General features: G+C 31.4%; 2 protein-coding genes across 4 annotated transcripts in view; one reads left to right on the top strand and one right to left on the bottom strand.

The window, feature by feature from the left end:
- Positions 1-16,998, bottom strand: part of LOC131660110 (uncharacterized) — a 36,505-nt gene extending 19,507 nt beyond the window's left edge. The window contains exons 1-9 of one of the 3 annotated variants that reach the window (XM_058929255.1): positions 16,710-16,998; positions 16,563-16,628; positions 16,420-16,462; positions 15,924-15,978; positions 15,325-15,373; positions 14,488-14,555; positions 14,249-14,357; positions 13,137-13,279; positions 12,639-13,020 (exon numbers count right to left, since the gene is read on the bottom strand). In XM_058929255.1, coding sequence (XP_058785238.1) covers positions 13,163-13,279; positions 14,249-14,357; positions 14,488-14,555; positions 15,325-15,373; positions 15,924-15,978; positions 16,420-16,462; positions 16,563-16,628; positions 16,710-16,913 — 711 coding nt within the window. In that variant the 5' untranslated portion in view covers positions 16,914-16,998 and the 3' untranslated portion in view covers positions 12,639-13,020; positions 13,137-13,162. Of the gene's footprint in view, positions 1-12,638; positions 13,280-14,248; positions 14,358-14,487; positions 14,556-15,324; positions 15,374-15,923; positions 15,979-16,419; positions 16,463-16,562; positions 16,629-16,709 lie in introns of those variants that run through there. The other 2 variants (XM_058929252.1, XM_058929254.1) reach the window with 2 other exon arrangements.
- Positions 11,038-12,509, top strand: LOC131660108 (class V chitinase-like). The gene is made up of 2 exons (XM_058929250.1): positions 11,038-12,156; positions 12,314-12,509. The coding sequence occupies exons 1-2, from the start codon at positions 11,076-11,078 to the stop codon at positions 12,334-12,336; spliced, it is 1,104 nt and encodes a 367-aa protein (XP_058785233.1). The 5' UTR covers positions 11,038-11,075; the 3' UTR covers positions 12,337-12,509.
- Positions 16,999-21,320: the final 4,322 nt, after the last annotated feature.

The raw sequence follows: 21,320 nt of genomic DNA, 5'->3' as shown, positions 1-21,320 counted from the left end.
ATGAAGAAGAGTAGATGAACCAGCAAAATGAGATGAAGAAGCAGCCATTGATGCAGAATGAACGAAAACGAGCAGGAGAAGCGAACTAGGTTTTCGATTAGGGTTTTTAGAAAAACGGCTAAAAACTTTTCAAACGAGAGAATGCAAGAAGAGAAAGAGACAAAGGAGCGAAAAAGATGTATGATATGATTTGAAAAACATATATAGGGACGGATTTAAAAAATTGAACAGTTTCAGAATCAAAGGAAATCAATTTTATTAAATGATGAGTGACGTGAGGAGAGAGAACGTGGTAAATGAAATAATTAAAAACAGTTACCTAGGTCGGCGTCTTTTCAACTGCACGCTTTGTACAAACCGTACAGACACGTGTTCATCATTTGATAATAGATGACAGCTGTAAATATCAGAGGGATTTTACGCCTTCAAATTCTGATCACTGCTTCTGAGTTGATCAAGTTTCTCTTCTGGAAATACTCCTTCTGAAGTGTGCTGATATAAGTTTGAATGATCTTCAGATCCATTACTTCAGATGTACACAGCTTCTGGAGGTTTACTTCATTGTTCTGCAGCTTCTGATAAGACAAAACTGTATCTGCAGAAATTCTTAAGCTCTTTGTTTCATCAGAAACAAGTTTATCATTAAAACAGATGTTTATTGATTTGTCCACAATCAATGTTTCAATGTTGTATATTCTGTAGCATTTAGAGCATTCAGAATAATCAAGAATGAAACATCAATGCTTTAGAGACAAGCAAAACAGATGGTTCCAAGACTAATAAACTTTCTTTTCTGAATTCCTACAAACAAAGTTTCTTCAACAGATTTAAGAACCAGAACTTGAAAGACAATCTTTCTTCCCTTCAAGTGTTGAGACCAACTTGAATCCAGGTGTCAAGTCATGTTGAATGTTGTCTTCTTTGTTATCAAGAGAATCTGCAAAAGAAATAATCTTTTTCTTTGGTACCCACATCTTCTTGGGTCCTTTCTTGTTAGATTTTCTCAAGTTCTGATTGAACTTGGGTTTGACATTATAATCAATAAGAGGAACAGCATGATAATTCTTAATGTGAGTTTCATGATATTTCCTAGGTTGTGTCACATGCTTCTTAGTGTGTGTTATGTGAAAACTTTGTGCATGTGAGGTGTGCCTAATATCATGAGAGTGGCCATACTTGAACTGATCATACAATGGCTTGTATGTAATTTTCATTTCATCAACAGGTTCAAGTTTGTATGGGGTTTCACCCTCATAACCAATGCCAACTCTTTTGTTTCCAGACACAGCATATATCATAGAAGCTAGCTGACTTCTGCCAATACTTCTAGATAGGAACTTCCTGAAACTTAAATCATATTCTTTCCGAATATGGTTCAGACTAGGAGTGGATTTTTCTGAATCAGAAGGAGATCCAACATTATTGGATAATTTTAAAAGTTTTTCTTTTAATTCAGAATTCTCCAGCTCAAGCTTCTTTGTTTCAAATTCAAATTGCTTTTTCAGCTTTTTGTATTTGAGACTGATCTGAGACTTGAGTTCCAGAAGTTCAGTTAGACCGGAAACTAACTCATCTCTAGTAAGTTCAGAAAATACCTCTTCAGAATCTGATTCTGATGTAGATTCTGATCCGTCATCTTCTGTCGCCATCAGCGCACAGTTGGCCTGCTCATCTTCTGAATCATCTTCTGACTCATCCCAGGTTGCCATAAGACCTTTCTTCTTATGAAACTTTTTCTTGGGACTTTCCTTCTGAAGATTTGGACATTCATTCTTGTAGTGTCCAGGCTCATTGCATTCATAGCACATGACCTTCTTCTTGTCAAATCTTCTTTCATCAGAAGATTCTCCACGTTCAAATTTCCTTGAACTTCTGAAGCCTCTGAACTTCCTTTGCTTGGTCTTCCAGAGTTGATTTAGCCTTCTGGAAATCATGGACAGTTCGTCTTCTTCTTCAGATTCTGATTCTTCAGGATCTTCTTCTCTAGCCTGAAAAGCGTTAGTGCATTTTTTGATATTGGATTTTAATGCAATAGACTTACCTTTCTTTTGAGGCTCATTTGCGTCCAGCTCAATCTCATGGCTTCTCAAGGCACTGATAAGCTCTTCCAGAGAAACTTCATTCAGATTCTTCGCAATCTTGAATGCAGTCACCATCGGACCCCATCTTCTGGGTAAGCTTCTGATGATCTTCTTTACATGATCAGCCTTGGTGTATCCTTTGTCAAGAACTCTCAATCCAGCAGTCAGAGTTTGAAATCTCGAAAACATCTTTTCAATGTCTTCATCATCCTCCATCTTGAAGGCTTCATACTTCTGGATTAAGGCAAGAGCTTTTGTCTCCTTGACTTGAGCATTTCCTTCATGAGTCATTTTCAAGGACTCATATATGTCATAGGCCGTTTCCCTGTTAGATATCTTCTCATACTCAGCATGAGAGATAGCATTCAGCAAAACAGTTCTACATTTATGATGATTCCTGAAAAGCTTCTTTTGATCATCATTCATTTCTTGTCTTGACAGCTTTACGCCTCTGGCATTTACAGGATGTTTGTAACCATCCATCAGAAGATCCCATAGATCACCATCTAGACCCAGAAAGTAACTTTCCAGTTTATCTTTCCAGTATTCAAAGTTTTCACCATCAAATACCGGCGGTCTAGTATAACCATTGTTACCGTTGTATTGCTCAGCAGAGCCAGATGTAGATGCAGGTGTAGGTATAGTCCTTTCACTTTCATCAACCATCTTTTAAATGAAGCGTTTTTCTCTTCCTGAATCTTTTCTAAACACGGTTAAGTGCTTGCACCTTAGAACCGGCGCTCTGATGCCAATTGAAGGATAGAAAAACACTTAGAAAGGGGGGGATTGAATAAGTGTGACTTTAAATCTTGGACGATAAAAATAAATTGCACAATTATTTTTATCCTGGTTCGCTGTTAACGAAGCTACTCCAGTCCACCCCCGCAGAGATGATTTACCTCAACTGAGGATTTAATCCACTAATCGCACGGATTACAATGGTTTTCCACTTAGCCGCAACTAAGTCTTCCAGAGTCTTCTGATCACAACCTGATCACTCCAGGAACAACTGCTTAGTTCACTCCTAAGACTTTTTCTAGAGTCTACTGATCAACACGATCACTCTAGGCTTAGTTCACTCCTAAGACTTTCTGCTCAGCCAACTGCCAAGACTTCCTGCTCAGCCAACTGCCAAGACTTCCTGCTCAGCCAACTGCTAAGACTTCCTAGAGTATACTGATCAACCGATCACTCTAGTTCCTTACAACTTAATGTAATCAATTCAAGAGTTTACAAATGCTTCTTAAAAGCGATAATCACAACTGTGATATTTCTCTTACAGTTTAAGCTTAATCTCACTAAGATACTACAACAGCAATGTAGTGAGCTTTGATGAAGATGAAGATTCTGAGCTTTTGATTGAACAGCGTTTCAGCAAGTTAATTTGAATTATCTTTTTTCAGGATCGTTAACCTTGCTTCTCATCAGAACTTCATATTTATAGGCGTTGAGAAGATGACCGTTGAATGCATTTAATGCTTTGCGTGTTCCGTACAGCTTTGCATTTAATGTTATACGCTTTTGTCAACTACCTCGAGCCTTGTTCACGCTGTGTCTACTGACGTAGCCTTTTGTAGCTTTAACGTTCCTTTCGTCAGTCAGCGTAGTCTGCCACGTGTACTTCCTTCTGATCTGATGTTTGTGAATACGACGTTTGAATATCATCAGAGTCAAACAGCTTGGTGCACAGCATCTTCTGATCTTCTGACCTTGAAGTGCTTCTGAGCGTGATACCATCTTCTGATCTTCAGTGCTTCTGATCTCATGTTCTTCTGATGCTTCCATAGACCCATGTTCTGATTCTGCTTCGACCATCTTCTGATGTCTTGCCAGACCATGTTCTGATGTTGCATGCTGAACCATTTGAGACACATCTTCTGAGCGCTGAATTATGCGTACTCTTTATATATATTTCCTGAAAGGGAAATTGCATTGGATTAGAGTACCATATTATCTTAAGCAAAATTCATATTATTGTTATCATCAAAACTAAGATAATTGATAAGAACAAATCTTGTTCTAACAACTTTGTGGTTGGCTTGTCATGGAAAACTTGCCACAAAGAACAGGCTAATGAAGTTTGGCATGCTTACTAGCAGCAGTTGTGCATTCTGCAGCAAGGAGGAGAACATTGATCATCTGCTATTTGAATGTGACAGCATGAAAAGAATCTAGACCAAAGTTTTGAAATGGATACAAAAGAGTCATAAACCAAAATTGTGGAATGAAGAGCTAGAATGACTTATTCAAAATAGCAAGGGCAAAGACTGGAAGGTTGACATACTCAAACTGACAACAACAAAAACAATGTATGGTGTTTGGAAATTTCACAATGATATATGCTTTGAAAATTACTATGATAGAGATAAGATAGAAGACCAAATCATTGATAACATTGTACATAGGAGATTGTATAATAGGAAGATTATATCTCATATAGCTTGAATGATGTTGGGTTAGGAGTTTTTTCTTCTCCTTTTGTCAACTAGGTGGTTGGATCCTTGTGATCGTCATGCTTGGTTTTTTTATTAATCAAAGTCTTGATTTATTAAAAAAAGAAAAAGTGAGAGGGAAATCAAAATTATTTTATTTAAAATAAGAGATCAATTTCACCAAAATTGTAATTAAGTTAAATATATATTAATAAAAGAATAATATACTTACTATACTAGATTACAAGTATCAAGTTATATTTGATTCTAAAGCTATGAAACATAAGTTTTTGAAATAAGATCATGGATATCAAATTTTTCATATGAAAAATCTCTCATTTTTTATTATTACTATCTTTAAATATTTATTTGTCTTAAAAATGAAAGTTAAATAAACAATAATCTATAATATAAGAAAACTCTATCTTTTTGAAGAGTTCCTCTCATGCTGCCAAGTGGCTTATTCTGAGAGTAGGAAATGTTGCTTATGGATGCGCCACGTGTACTGTTCATTTATGAAGTTATGTTCTTCCATCTTCCACAATTAGCATTTGTGTGGTTCTGTCCATGCATCTTCCATTCTGCATAATTATGTGTTACATAATTAACATAATGAGGACTTTATCTTCTTCTGTCCATTCACCTTCTGCATCAGTTATGTAATGAAGAGTTTGTAACTGCTACATTATACATAATGATTGTGTTATTTATAGCATTTGTGGCTTCCACTTTTCTGTAGTATCAGACCATTTTTACTTTGCTGCTTGTGCTAACTGGCTGTAAGATATGGCGAGACCATTGGCGAAAATTTGTGACATCAACGATATCAAAGAAGTTTGGAAAGTTTCTGTTCGAGTGCACCACAAATGGAAGGTGGTTTCGAACAAGAGGGAGCATTTTGAGATGATTTGATGAGTTTTTTTCTTATATTCTATTATTTTGGTCTTATGTTATTTAGATACGAGGGTGGAATGAGATCGAGCAACATCAGAACAAACCAACGGACATATTGGTTTGATTTTCTAAATTTATGTACTTTGATAGGATTTTCATCAAAACTCATCTGAACAAGGGAAAAACTGCCATCAGTGTTTTCAAATCATTAATTTTATTTGATTTCTGCCATTTTTGTAAGTACAATTGTAGAGTACGAGTACGTAAAAAGTAGAAGTTAATACAAATGTAAGTACAATTTTTGTAATCAGAGTGCAATTAATTTTTGTAATAGGTTGAAAAGAGAATAGATAAATTATACAGTGATAAATGTGATGATTGTATGGGTTTCACGTGGTTTGTTTGTTACTGTTTTGGTTTTAATGAGCTTTCATTTTTATTTTTTTATGTTGTTTTGATCTTATTGTTGAACGGTTCCGTTGGTTTTCTACCTTAGAAATGATTCCACTTTTATAAATCTGGTCTTTCCAACTTTACTTTTGAACCGTTCTTCTAGTTATTCTGGAATTATAAGTCTCATCTTTCCAACTTTACTGTTGAACGGTTCTTCTGGAATTATAAATCCGTCTTTTCAACTTTACTGTTGAACGGTACTTCCCGTTTTTCTTGAATTGCGGTGATTTTGGGTCTCAGTTTTTGTTGATATATATTTTTTAATGGAATTTAAAGAAGAAAAAAAAAACTAAGAGTAAAAGAATAAATGAAATTTAATCCATTATATCTAATGAATTTTGATTTGTTTTATTATTTCTATATATGTTAAAGATCAAAAAGAGAGCATAATCACGATTTGATCATTAATAAACTATATATTTAATTAATTTCAAAATATTTATTTATAAATTTTTTAACCTAAATAAATTATATTGGACTTTAAATAAATAAAATAAAAAATATTCTCTACAAAATCCAAATCAAAAATAAGAAAAGTGAAAATAAGAAAAATAAACGGAAAAAGAGGTATTGCTTTTATGTTATTATTCAAGTCATTTAAATTATAAAGAAGATAGACATAAAATATAATTTTTTGTTTCTGTCGAGTTAAGAATTCTATTTGTAAAATAATTATTATAGCTACATTAAAGTCTAAAATGGATAAATATTTATAAATTAAGTAAATATATATTACAATAACTTAAGGAAAAAATATAATAAAAAAATATAATAATGATTAAAATAAGAGAAAAATAGAATGTAATGTTTATTATTGATCTAAATATGAAAAAAAATGTTACTATTGAAATCTATGTCATTGAAATAATGATTTAATAAATATGTACTACTTATCTAAATACGAGAAAAATATTAAAATTGTCATGGTGAGGATATCCGATAGAGCAAAGATACAATGAAATATTGGACGGACCAATGAAGGGGAGACACAACATATTTTTATGAGTGAATGGAGATAAAATTACAAATAACTTGCTATGATGTGTTATATTTTGATGAACAACTAATTATAAAATTTTAATTTTTATGTGTATTATTTAATAGTTATAAGATTTATTTTTATACTAAAAAATAATTTATTTTTAATATAATTATTCATATGGGTCTATTAATTTATCTATATTTAGCATTTTGTTAATGTAATAGTGTTATTAGACAACAAAATTGACGAAACAATAATATAATATGTATTTGATTTGTTTCCTTTCTTATTCTTTTTATTTTTAAATGCTAATAAATTTTTTATTTTTTAATATTTTCTAATATCTACGCTATATTTCATTTTTCTATTTTAAAAATATTAAATGTTACATTGAATTAAAAATAAATTATAAAACATTATATAAAAAATGATTTTATATAACAAACTAAATATAGACAATGTTATTTTTATAAACGGGGAACAAATGTTTTTATGAAAATAGTGATCCAGATATTATTTATATACAAAAAAAACTTATAGGCACGTGTTTTGTTATTCAGCTAACATTTCAACTTCTATATAATGCTTATTTATATATACTCTATTTTTTTTTAAAATAACCATATTAGTTATAAAATAAAAAATTAACATATTAGTTATAAAAAAATTAGTTACAATTATTTAAATTAATTATCATAAATATTACTCTAATTTTTATTTTATATTTCTTAATATGTATTTTTATTTAAAATAACACCTACTTTTTACCCCACTTAATTTTTTGACAATGAAAATCAAGTTTAAAAGTCATCAAGGTATACCTCATAATTTTTAATAAATATTTCATTTTGAGGAAATGAAAAGTCAATCATATTAATTTTAATCAATTGTTGTTTTACATAATTAATTCTAATCAATCATATTAAATAATTGGCATAATTTTTTAAGGAAACATTTATCAATTAATAACATTAAATTATAGAATTAAATATATTTTTAATCTTCTAAATATACAAATTGAATTAATATTATCTTCAATTTTCAAAAATATTAAATTACTCAATTAATTTTAAACAATTATAGTAAATATTTATTTTTAATAAATAGTTATTTCTCTACAATACTATTCAACTCATACACAACTTACGTTATGTTTTTTTTATTAGTGTTGTTTAGTGACGAGTATAAAGTATAGTATTGTTTTGTTTCGTTTAGTTTTTGATATGATTATAAAGTATAGTTTTGTGATCTATAATAAATACATAAATAATGTATGAATTAAATAATATCAAAATTATATGATAATATGAAATATTTTTAATTATTTTATTATCATTAATCATTGAATATTAAGGACAACATAACGTTACTTATAAAAATACTGAGAATAATAATGGAAACATGAAGTTACTGATCAATTGAATAATAACGGAAACATGAATTTACTAATAACAGGAACATGAAGTTACTGATAAAAATATTGAATATTAACAGGAATATGAAGTTAGTGATCAAAATATAAATATTAGCGGAAACATGAAGTTATCGGTAAAAATATTGTATATTAACGGAAACATGAAGTTATTGATCAAACTATTGAACATTAACGAGAACATGGAGTTATCAATTAAAATATTAAATATTAACGAGAAGCAATGTTAATACGTTGAAAGTAAATGTGACTAAGTTTATATTGCATTGGACAATCGATATTGTATATTCTTTATTGATCTTTCCAATTTTTATTGCATATTAATAAAATAACACTTCATTATTCTATTCTTTATCAATTTCATTTTTAATTTTATTATGTATCTCTGCTAAACGAATTGTATCATAATAATAATTACATCAATTTCTTTAAAAAAAATATAATATTGAACAAAATAAGCAAGAACATGAAGTTATTAATCAAAATATTGAATATTAACGGGAACATGAAGTTACTGAATAAAATATTGAATATTAACGAGAACATGAATTACTGATCAAAATATTGAATATTAACGGGAACATGAAGTTACTGATCGAAATATTGAACATTAAAGGGAACATGAAGTTATTGATCAAAATATTGAATATTAAAACAAATGAGCGTACCACACTGGTCCCCGTGCGAATGCACGAATATCCTATTAATATTTAAAATATTGAATATTAACGGGAGCACGGAGTTATTGATTAAAATATTGAATATTAACGGAAGACAAAGTTACTTATCAAAATTAATATAATCGAAAACATTAAGTTACTGGTCCAAATTTTGAATATTAACGGGAACACAAAGTTATTGATCAAAATAATAAATATTAACGGGAACACGGAGTTATTGACAAAATATTGAATATTAACGAGAACACGAAGTTAGTGATAATTGTTTTAAATATAAACGGAATATGAAGTTACTGATAAATTTTTTCAATATTAACGGCAACAAATTTGGAATATTAACGGGAACACGAAGTTATTGATCAAAATAATGAATATTAACGGGAGCACGGAGTTACTGTTCAAAATAAAGAATATTAACGGAAATATGAAGTTACTGATAAAAATATTGAATATTAACGGGAACAAGTTTGGAACATTAACGGGAATACGAAGTTACTGATCAAAATAACTAATATTAGCGGGAACATGAAGATACTGATCAAAATATTGAATATTAACGGGAACATGAAGTTACTGAATAAAATATTCAATATTAACGAGAACATGAATTACTGATAAACATATTAAATATTTACGGGAACATGAAGTTAATGATCGAAATATTGAATATTAACGGAAAAATAATTTTTATTCATGAAAATATCCCAAACTTTGTCCCAACCTATTAAAAAGAAATTTCTATATTTTACCCATCTGATTTTATGACATTTACCTCTAGAATAATATATATATTGAACAAAATAACACGGCCACAACGGGTACCCGTGCGGACGCACGGGTATCACGCTAGTTTTCTTTAAAATATTAAATAGTTCTTTAAATATTCAATTGAGCTATTTATTTTTTGAATTTAATTAAAATATATCGACAGTGTAAAAAAATTTATTGTCAATTAATCACAATCTTCAATTTATTTAAATTATTTAACTTTTATTTTATTTTTTTTAAATAAGAAAGTTGAGTGGTTACGATGTATTAATACTATAAAATAGTTTACGGACATAATAATTAACCTCTTATTTTTTTACTAATGTATTGATGATTATTTGGTGAGCAATATCGTACCTTGGAGTTATCTAATTTTGCAATGTTATGTAATTTTTAATGGGTTTAATGGATATGCACTGACAGTGTAAAATAATTTAACACTGTTATCCAATAGAAAATAAGGAGTATGTCATGTCATTAAATTTTTTTTAAAATAAAAGTGTGGAGAAATTAGATACATGGTTGTGATTGATTGACAGTGTAAAATTATTTTATACTGTCAGTGCATGACCCCTTTTCTCATTTTTAATATCAATTTGTTTTAAAATAATAAGAAAATTTTCCTAAGAAATTGATACCCGACCAATATTTAAGATACATGAGAATTATCTAATTATTTTCTAAGAACATTAAATAATTTTTTCTGAATTACCCTGATAAGTTATTGGTAATTTATTCAAGATCACTAAACTATAAGGTAAACGAACTCCCAAGTCCCAATCTCAATGCCTATTCAAATTATTATTAGCTCTTTTTACTCAAACAAATTTTACAGCTTTTGATTTTAATTAGTTATTTTATTATGAATCATAATTTGTATCATACTTAATACACTTATACTACCTCTCGATAACTCTTAGATGAAAAATTACTTATATTTAATTATAAGATTTTTATTTTTAAATAACAAATTGTTAGCTGTTTTATATTATATTTATAGATTTATAGATTACCGGAGTTCTCCAACTTCTTTAACCTATAACTCTCAGCTAATTCAAACGAGTTAATCTACCCCTCTCTCACCTGTTTTATTTTTTATTTCTTTTTTAGTGTCTTTGTGGATAAACTACCGACAATTTATCAAGAAACAATCTAACATCACTACATTAAATACGTCAATCAAGAGAAGAGTAAACAAAATGTGCTGGAATAAGCTAAGGTTGTAGGACAAAACTTAATGAACAAGAGAAAACTTATTCAAATGACTCAATCAAGAGAAGAGTCAACAAAATGTGCTGCTATAGTGCTATAAATATCACTTGTCCAGGACAATTTATATCCACAGCAACAAAAATGGCTTACTTCAAAAAGCATTCTTTCCTCCTGATTTCCACTCTCCTCGTAATTCTCCAACTACAATTCTCCTCCACAAACGCTGCCGTTAAAGGTGGCTATTGGTATTCTGATAGTGGCCTTGCAGTTTCAGACATTAATCCCTCTTATTTCACTCACCTGTTCTGTGCATTTGCTGACCTTGATTCTAGTACCAACAAAGTCACAATTTCTTCTGCAAACGCAGCTAGATTCTCAACCTTCACTCAAACCGTCCAAGCAAAGAGTAGTTCAGTGAAAACTCTTTTATCAATTGGTGGGGGTGGAGGTGATTCTTTGGCACAGAAATTTGCCAATATGGCTAACCAAGCTAGTAGCCGAAAATCGTTCATAGACTCTTCGATCCAGCTAGCCAGAAGTAATAACTTCAATGGCCTTGATCTTGACTGGGAATATCCATCCACAGACGCAGAAAAGACCAACTTTGGTTTACTCATCAAGGAGTGGAGAGCTGCGGTGGCGACAGAGTCTAGCAGTTCTGGGAAGACAGCACTGCTGTTAACAGCTGCAGTAGGTGGCTCTGATCAGATCACCGAATTGAAGTACTACCCAGGTCAGGATATTGCAAACAACTTGGATTGGGTCAATGTAATGACTTACGACCTTTTCATCTCAAATAGTATTCAAACATCAACTCTTACTCAGCCACCTGCTCCTTTGAAAAACCCAACTGGCCAGTTCAGCGTAGATGAGGGTATCACAAAATGGATAGGCTTAGGAGTGCCGAAAAACAAACTAGCACTGGGTTTACCCGCATATGGTTACAAGTGGAGTTTGGCAGATCCTAATAAACATGGACTTTTCGATAAAGCTACCCAGGGACTTGGGGTAGTGAAGTACAAGGATATAAAAAATGCTGGGGCGCAGGTTGTGTACAATTCCACATATGTTACAAATTACGCCTTCAAAGGGACAGATTGGTATGGATACGATGATACTCAGAGTATATCTGCCAAGGTTTCTTATGCCAAGCAAAATGCATTGTTGGGATATTTTTTTTGGCATATTGAACAAGACAGCAACTGGGCTCTTTCTTCAACAGGTGAGTAGCTTGGCTCTTCTAATTGAACACTATTTATGTTTTAGCATACTCTGTTTGTGTAGATATAACTATAACTGTTAATTAACTAGATAAAAAACACCAAGCTGTCTAATAGCGAGTCAATCTAATGGAAAATATTTACTGTATTTTTTTGCAGCTTCTCAAACATTGGGGGCCTAGTAAAGGATTGTAGACAGAGTATGCTGCAAAGAGAATAAAGATGGAGGGTTATCTATATTATAGTAAAGTTATGGCCTTTCTAGTTTCTATCCTCTCATGTAATAATAAAAAATAAGAATGAGATATTAAAGGATCTATCTATAGTAATAAAAAATGAACTCTTGCTTAGCTTCTCTTGATCTAATCAATAAGGAGACTTATACTACAATGTTTTTAGCTTCTCAGGCATGGGAATCTTATATATGGATTGTGGAACAATATTCGAATATTGCTAAAAAAATAACAATCGAGAAAAGGGCATATTTAAAACAAAAATAGGCTACATCAAAATAATGTCATGCCTTTGTATATTGTTATAGATATCCTAAGTAAACAAGTAAACTAATAACACAAGAGTTGCTCTTATCGTCTTTACATGATATATCCTAAATAAACAAGTTTTTTGATAAAATGGTTTATGACCTTCTCCTAACTAATGCTTTCCCCTATAGTGGTCTTCAAGTCGAACAAAGTATCTTATTCTTCTCTTGTTATTGCACTTGCGCTTAAACTCGTGATAGATCAATGATTCTTTTTCCTTGTAAATTAGGAGCCCTATGAGGATAGTAGTCTTTTTTGTACTTGCTTGTAAAAAATTTACTCCCCGTACTTGATCCTTTTTAGAATGAATAGAATGACAAGTAGCTGGATTTTACCATAAGCAAATTTCATATAATCACATTATCAAAATACTATTAAGAGTCTTCCTTATATTTTCTCTCTTTTCTATCTCTTCATAATGACTGCTGCTATTAACTTACCAATTAACAGAATCAAACATTAGCACTCATTCATTTTTGACATGTTGCAACCTACTGCGATGAGCAAGAACAAAGCCTAATGATGCAACCGATGCCACTAGGTAACCAGCCAATGTTCCATAGCTTACAGAAATAGGCCATTCCTACAAATTAAGGTGAATATATTACTCTAACAACCAAGTAGAGAAAACTTAAGAATAACATGAAAAAATGAGGAATGAAGTGTGTACATATATATAACAGAACAAAATTCTATAATCTTAGAATTTGTGGCTGGCCATAACTCAACCTTAAAAAATCGGTATAAAGAGAGGATTGCCCTCACATATCAACATATGTTCAGGGAAAACCTGATAGCATGTGGCCCAACAGATATTAAATCAGACTTTGATACCATCTCAAGATTTGCAGTTGGACTTAACTAAATCTTACAAAACTGGTTTGTAAGTTGAGGGTTGACCAAGCTTTATAAACAACACACAGGTCATATCTTTAAGCAATAAAGGACTAAATCCACACCTTCACAGCCAACAAAATAAAATTGTTGGAGACTGCAATGAAGGCAACTCAAATGTTGTAATTAGGCGGTTAGGGGCGGACCACAATGTAGATGGAATTTCAACCATATAATATAAAAGCTTTCAGGTAGTGGTATATCACAAACATTGCTAATTTTGTAGATGGACCACAATCCTAAAAGTAAACAGATGAATTTGGACATCTTAGACCATGATACTTTTATGTTTTAGAGTTATATAAGAACTATCTTTTTGTTAGTGGTATATCACAAAAATAGAGTTATAAACATGAAATAGCAAGGGGCTAGTCAGCTGATGTCCATCATTCTATTGTAAAACAAACAACCTCACAAGTATAGTAACTAGTAAGAAGAGGGATGCTTCTTTTAAAAACATGTCGCCATAAACAGGAATATAAACAATTGAAACATCTTCAATTGATTAAACCAGTTAAAGAGGGATGCCAAATAGATTGTGGAGAGGTTCGTGGAAGAAATGTAACTTTGGTAAGAACTGCTCTTCCTATCTGCTCTAGGAATGTAGCATTCAATGGACAATTATCTAAAGGACAGAAGACTAGAAAAAAGAGATTACCTGCCAGGGCCTCTCCCAGTCAAGTGGCATTGGCCAGGCCCCAAACCATCCCCCAATAACTGCTCCATGGGCTTGAAAACAAATCAGGCACTCAATAGATCCATTCGGCCTATATGTAGTACAAGGATTATAATAATGTAACAGAGTACCAAACTGAAAGGACCAAATAAGTAGATTGCATTGTGGAAAACTGAAACCAAACTTGGAAAGAATTATAAAATTTAACTAGAAAAACATACTTTGTATGTGCAAATATGCGTTTCCAGTCGGCCCATGATGAACCAAGTACACATGATGCTGGAACTGTCTGTAATAGCACAACTTGTGCATCAATGTGAGTGTACATAGAAATGAGGCCATACTCCATAGCTTAAAAAATATGTCAATCTTAACAAACCTTGTGAAGAAGCAATTTATTCAAGGAAGGTGAAAAGGATTGACAAGAAACTGATTTCACTACTTAGAATAAATGTAGGAAATTTTAATAAAAATGTTTTGAGAAAAAATAGATGTTTGAACTGATATTGTGGGGACATGTCTGAAAGTGATAATGATGCAATTTGCTTTCACTTCAATATATGTTGATTACCAAGCTTTTCTATGGTGAGGTGATTAGGTGCAAAGGAACGAATCGATGGCTTATATCTGGAACCTCCCACAATTGAATCAGATCAAATGTATATTCTAGAATATGTGATGGATAACAAGTAACATAAGGAGAATGAGGATGATTTTGTTTAAAGTTTAAACATGAAAAAGATTAGGCTAACACCAAAAGTCCTTTTATGAGAACACAGCTTCTCATAAAATAAGATGAAATGAAATGAAAAATATGTGGACATAATTTCTTGTAGTAATAATCAATAAACAACTAAACATTATTATATTTCCATAAATGATCACTTTTCCAAACAGAAAAAACAAACGCAAAAAGAATTATTAGACAAAAGAATGTAAATTATCAACATCTAAATAGATGCAAAACATATACGAGACAAGTCCAATAAAAAATACAAATATATTCTTCAAGAAGCATTAACTGTAAGCAAGAAAAGGGCAATGGTTTAGTCACTCACTGTGAACAATGACATCATAAGAGACCAAGCTATAGTCTTGGGCAGGCACCTGTCTCATGTAAATTTGCAAAAGTCATTATACACTCTACTCATTAAGGAAACTTCGAAGTTGAAATTGAAAAGGCATCTTTGTACACATAATAAGACAGGTTCAAAGTTGTTTTGTTTAAAGGAGCAGTAGTATTTAAACTTAATCCTTTATCTCATCATTACAACAACAACAACAACCAAGTCTTATCTCACTAAGTGAGGTTAGCTACATGGATCAACTTTCGGCATAATGTTCTATCCAGAACCATGTTTCTATCCAAATCGTCAATCTCGAGATCTTTCTTAATAACTTCTCTTATAGTTTTTTTAGGTCTTCCTCTACCTCAAGTTATATGACTTCCCTCCATCTGACCTACTCTCCTTACCACAGAATCTACAGGTTTTCTCTCTACATGCCCAAATCAAGTCTATTTTTCACCATCTTTTCTACTATAGGTACTACATCAACACTCTCTCTAATATTGTCAGTTCTAATCTTTATCTCATCAATAATGACCTCAATTATGCGCAGGAAAAAAATGTACTCTAAGAAAAGTTATTTGACTTACTGAAAGGTAACAGGCGCCCCCAAAGCAATAGCTCCTAATGAATTTAGTAATGCTCCTGCAGAGTAAAAGATACAAGAAGTATCATCATCAGTTTTTACATGACATCACGTCACTAAAAATTTAAAAATGGTATTGCCGAGAAAGAAAAAAAAAAGAACAACAAAATCATTGATGATGAGAATAAGAAAAACAAAATATAAAAGAGAACCAACAACAACAACCAAACCTTATCCTATTAAGTGAGGTCGACTACATGGATCAACTTCCGACTTAATGTTCTATCTAAGATCATGATTCTCTCTAAATCGTTAATTTCTAGATCTTTCTTAATAACTTATCTTATAAAAGAGAACCAAATCATAATGAAATATCAATATAGCAATGCTATTTGCCACAAGAATATTCAAAAATCAGTTTGAGAATAGGTATCTTTTTCATTTCTTGATACCACTAACAATTGCAAAAATGTGAAATTGAAACCGAAGTTTGAACTAACCTACTGGCACTCCTAGAATACCTCTCCCAAGGGCCCGCAGATACTGCATAGAACAGAATTCATCACATGAAAACAGGGAAAAGAAATAACCTATAACATTCACAAGAACAATGAAATTTGAGAAATGAAGGAAGATTCATTACCGAGCATTGTTTGCGATTCTGTCGATAGCGACTGTAGAGAAGGATCACGATCGGAAGCTCTATAATCTAAACGATGCAGAGTTAGAAAAAATACTGAAATTCAGAAACCTAAAAGCGGATAATAGATTGAGAAAAATGCGATAGTACCGAAATGAGGAATAGAGTGAGAGAAGGATCGGTAACGAGATCGATGGAGTAGACAGTGTTGGATATCCAGAAGGTTAGAACCAAACTCAGTCCGCATATCAAGTTTACTGTAAAAGTTTCTGAAGGTGAGATTGGTGGCGGTGCTTCCACCGCCGAAGGTTTGGACGCCGGTGTTATCTCACTGACTTTTTTCCGGCGATCCATGGGGTAATAATTAAATTGCGAATCGAGTTGAAGCAAGAAAATAAACTGTAGCTATATACCTGAATTCAGGTTTTTTCTTATAACACTGTTTACAAATATGGTGAAAATTATATTCAATTTATTTAGAGAATTTGTTTCGGAGTGACCCCTAACAAAAATCTCTAACTAGAAAATGTATTTCCTAAGTAAAAAAATTTTTTTAGATATTTTTAAATATCGAAAGTGATTGAGATTTTGGTTATTTGGGAGATGCATCTCCGAAACACTAAAAAAAATTAGAATTTTAATTAATTCGGATATGGATGTCCAAAAATATCCCAAAAATTTAAATTTTTTAAGATATTAATTAATTCATATACTATTAAATTAATATAATTTATAAGTTATAAATAATAATAATGACAATTATCCTGTTGATATTTCTATTCTAATTTTAATTAAAATTAATAAATAAATTTCATATTAATATTTACTAAAACTATTATATAAAAATAAATAAATTAATAATTATTCAGCAAAATTTTAAAATAAAAAAAGATTAAAAATAGAGAAAAGGGGTGATGCACTGACAGTGTAAAATAGTTTTACACTGTCAATCAATCACAACCATGTATTCCATTAAAACACTCTTTTATTTTAAAAAAATTTAATGACATGACAAATTGGTGCTTGTTTATTGGATGACAGTGTAAAATTTGTTTACACTGTCAGTGCATATCCATTAAACTCTTAAAAATATGGAAAATGCTTATTAGTAAGAAAGTAGAAAAACAAGAAATGCCAGAATAGATCCCAACCATCCATTATCACCACAACCCCTATGATCCTTATTAAAAAGGAAGTTAAATTTAAAAATAATTTAAAATTTACCACTAAAATAGTGACACATACTCATTCTTGCATTTCTTCTTCAAATTGCTTCGTATTAAATAGCACTATTCTAAAAATATTTACTATTTTATTTATATTTTAATATAAATTTCAAATTACATAGTTTTTCAAAATAATAAATAAAAATATAAAATATAAAAATTATTTTAATAATTAATTATGATAAAAAATCATTTTTCAATTAATTTAAAAAAATTAAAAAAATTGTCTTAACTTTATTTAATGAATAAATAAATTATATATTTAATTTTATAATAGTTTTATATAAGTTGGCATGTTTTTATAAAAGGTTAATTTATTAGTTAATATTATTATTATTATATCTTGATTATACTGATACATATTTAATAATTTATTTTAATTAATACAATTTTTTTTTAATGTATTTTTTTTTTTGGCTTTATACCACCGGTTTAGTCCGGTTCGGGGGCGAGTTCTGGCATCAAGTGGTTCCATCCCCCTCCCGATCGCAGTTGCGGGGGATCGAACCGTGGTTCTCCCTACCAAGTCCAGCGCCAATCACCACTGGACCAACTAACGATTGGTTAATTTTTTTTTAATGTATTGATTCACCTTGATTTTAATTTTGGAATCTTTTTGGAAATGCATATCCGAAACATTCCAAGACTAAAAATTGGAATATTTCGTATATGCATCTCCGAAGGCACCCCCTCTCTCAAAAAAAAGTTGATTTCGGAAATGTATCTCCGAAAATACTTTTTTTGTGTTTTCGAAAATACATCTCCTAAAACACCATTTTTTTTGTGTTTTCGGAAGTACACTTCTGAAATCAAATTTTTTTCTCAAAAAAAGTGATTTCGAAGATGCATTTCCGAAATATAGGGGCATTATGAGAATTTCGCCACGGGTGACCAAGAAGGTTAGGGGATCAATAAAGAAATTCTCTTTATTTATGAGGTTAAGTAAATTTTTTTCCCTATAAATATTTTAAATTTTATTTATAGTCTATACTAAAAAAGTATATTTTATTTTCTATAAAAATTTTATTCATGCAGTTCTAATCTCTGTTATTTTTTTAAATTTTAAAAAAAAAATTAATTATTCTTAAATTTTTGAATAATTTTTTTCATGTGTCTAAAATAATTTTTTAAAATGAGAAGAATTAAATATGAATTTTTTTAATTTCAAAAGATAATGATAAAAGTAATAGAAATCTCGACTTTGAAATCAAACTTAGTATTTTTTTTTAGAAACTTTTATAACGTTCTAAACATGTCTCCAAAATAACCATTCAAAAATACACATCGATTTAACAATAGGGACTAAAACTACGTACATAATAATTTTGTGTGAGGACCAAAACGTGTCATTTTTTTAATAGAGACCAAAAACAAAATTTGTTAATTTTATATGGACCAAAAACATATTTAATCCTTATTTATAACACTTGATCTCCTTCGAAAATATAGCTCATTAAAACTTCATTAAGACCACCAATCTATGATTGATTTAGTGGTGATTGACGTTGGACTTGGTATGAAAGACTACAGTTCAATCCTCTGTGCGCCTGGATTTTTTACAGCAAAATTCTAAAATCCACAGAAAAACCTCAAAACCTTGGTGAGTATGATGGAAAGGGAGATTCAGACGAGCACGTGCAACTTGTCAATGATCAGATGAACTACTTCAGTATTGACAAAGCGTCCAAAATGCAAATTGTTTGACTTGACTTTGGTCAGATCGGCCAGACTGTGGTTCAATGGCGCCAACCTGATAGGTGCATTGAATCATGGGTTGATTTTGTAAATGGTTCTTCGTGCATTTCACATCCCGTAAAAGACGGTCGATGACTGAAGTCGCCTTAAGTTGGATCACCCAAGGGAAAAAGGAAAGCCTAAGGTCCGACATCGACTGGTTTATGCAAGTTGTTATTGAAGTCGATAAAGCTAAAGAAGACTTGAAGTGTTGGATCTTCGAAAATGATCTTCTGAAGGACCATCCCTTCAGGTTGAAGATAGGAAAGAAAAAGGTGAAAACCACTCAAGAGGTGTTGAACTTGATTGAGTCTTACATGATAATGGAAGAGAAGATGAGCACGCGCTTCAACAACCCCACCTCCACTGACACCAACTTTGGTCGCCCCACAAGGAAATAGTCTCATCGGTGAAAGGACGACTTTGCCGAGGTATGCAAGGAGGATACGATAACATTCTTTTAGTTATCATTGTCAAAAACCCGTTGTTAAGAGCTTCCTTGATTACCTGTAAATCATGGTTCCACAAGTTATGCATTATTTCATGATGTTGTTATTATGGTTTGTTTTACAAATCTCCGTGAAGTGGTTTTGTCTCCAGTTATAAACAAATTGTGATCTACCATTATGAATATTTGATAAATAACTAACATATGGATAACCAATTACTTCTAGTTCGGCTCTTTAGAATATGACAAACCCATACTCGTTGTACGTGTAAGATAATGAAATATATGTTTGACTATCTTCTAATGTCTTTATGTGGGTGAGGAACTATATCTTGATAGTAGATTGATAGAAAATGAAATGTATGGACAGGTATAGATTGCAAGGTACATCAGTGATCCAATTGCACTGAGATATAGTACTTAATGATCAAGTAGATATTCATTCTCTTCACGAGGTCATAAGTGGTATTTGTTAATATTGAATGATTTGACAATCATTAGTGTAGACAAAATATGAGATTGATTCATTAGTGGTTACATGTAACACGCAAGAGCGAGGGAGTGGTTGTCAGTGGACGAGGATGATAGTGAGACACTTCTAGCAGCTTCTAGGGGAAAACCAAATTCACAGCAGAAAGAGAGTGATCCTAAGGTTGTGCAAGGAAGAGAATGCATGGTTGAAAGATGTCTTATAAGGATTGATAGGTACTACATATACTAACATGAAGCATTTTCTTTTTGTTAGTCTAACAAATAAGAACCCCATAGTTAAGCGTGCTTGACCTTTTGGAAAATTTCCCGATAAGCGTGTGAGTGAGGACAAATTATACTGAAAAAACTTGTGTTGATTTGTGAGGTCAGTCGGTAATCCCAAAATTAGTCTGAGGCGTTACATATCACATTTTGCTATATAAGCTTCTTGATGCATAAAAAATCCATTATTTAAATGCTTGATTTCTAATTCCAAACATAACTTTGCCTTTTTCGAGTCCTTCTTTTCGCACTTCTTCTTTAACCAATCTATAGATTTAACAAGCTCATCAGGAATTCCAATAATATTTATGTTATCAACATAAATAGTAGTTATAGCAAATTTATTTCTTGATCTTTTCATAAAAGTGCATGGATAAATAGAGTCATCTTTGTATCCTTCCTTTAGCAAATATACTGTCTCAGATAAAAGCCATTTGGATCACTTTGCCAATCATTCGAAAGAATGAGAAAACATAATTTGAAGATGAATCCCCTAAAGTGTGCCTTTTTTATGCAGACAAGTATTTTTTGGGCTCTGTGGTTCACAAGAAGGGAATAGAGATTAATCAGAACAAGATGAAGGTCGTTATGGAAACAAAA

This window comes from Vicia villosa, linkage group LG3, assembly GCF_029867415.1.
Source record: "Vicia villosa cultivar HV-30 ecotype Madison, WI linkage group LG3, Vvil1.0, whole genome shotgun sequence".
Taxonomy (NCBI): domain Eukaryota; kingdom Viridiplantae; phylum Streptophyta; class Magnoliopsida; order Fabales; family Fabaceae; genus Vicia; species Vicia villosa.
This window is presented reverse-complemented; position numbering and strand designations above follow the sequence as displayed.

Excerpts from the sequence above, each read along its gene's own strand:
- LOC131660108 (XM_058929250.1), top strand. The coding sequence starts at position 11,076 with ATGGCTTACTTCAAAAAGCATTCTTTCCTCCTGATTTCCACTCTCCTC. Across the intron at positions 12,157-12,313 it reads CTGGGCTCTTTCTTCAACAG|CTTCTCAAACATTGGGGGCC; the intron begins GTGAGTAGCTTG and ends ATTTTTTTGCAG.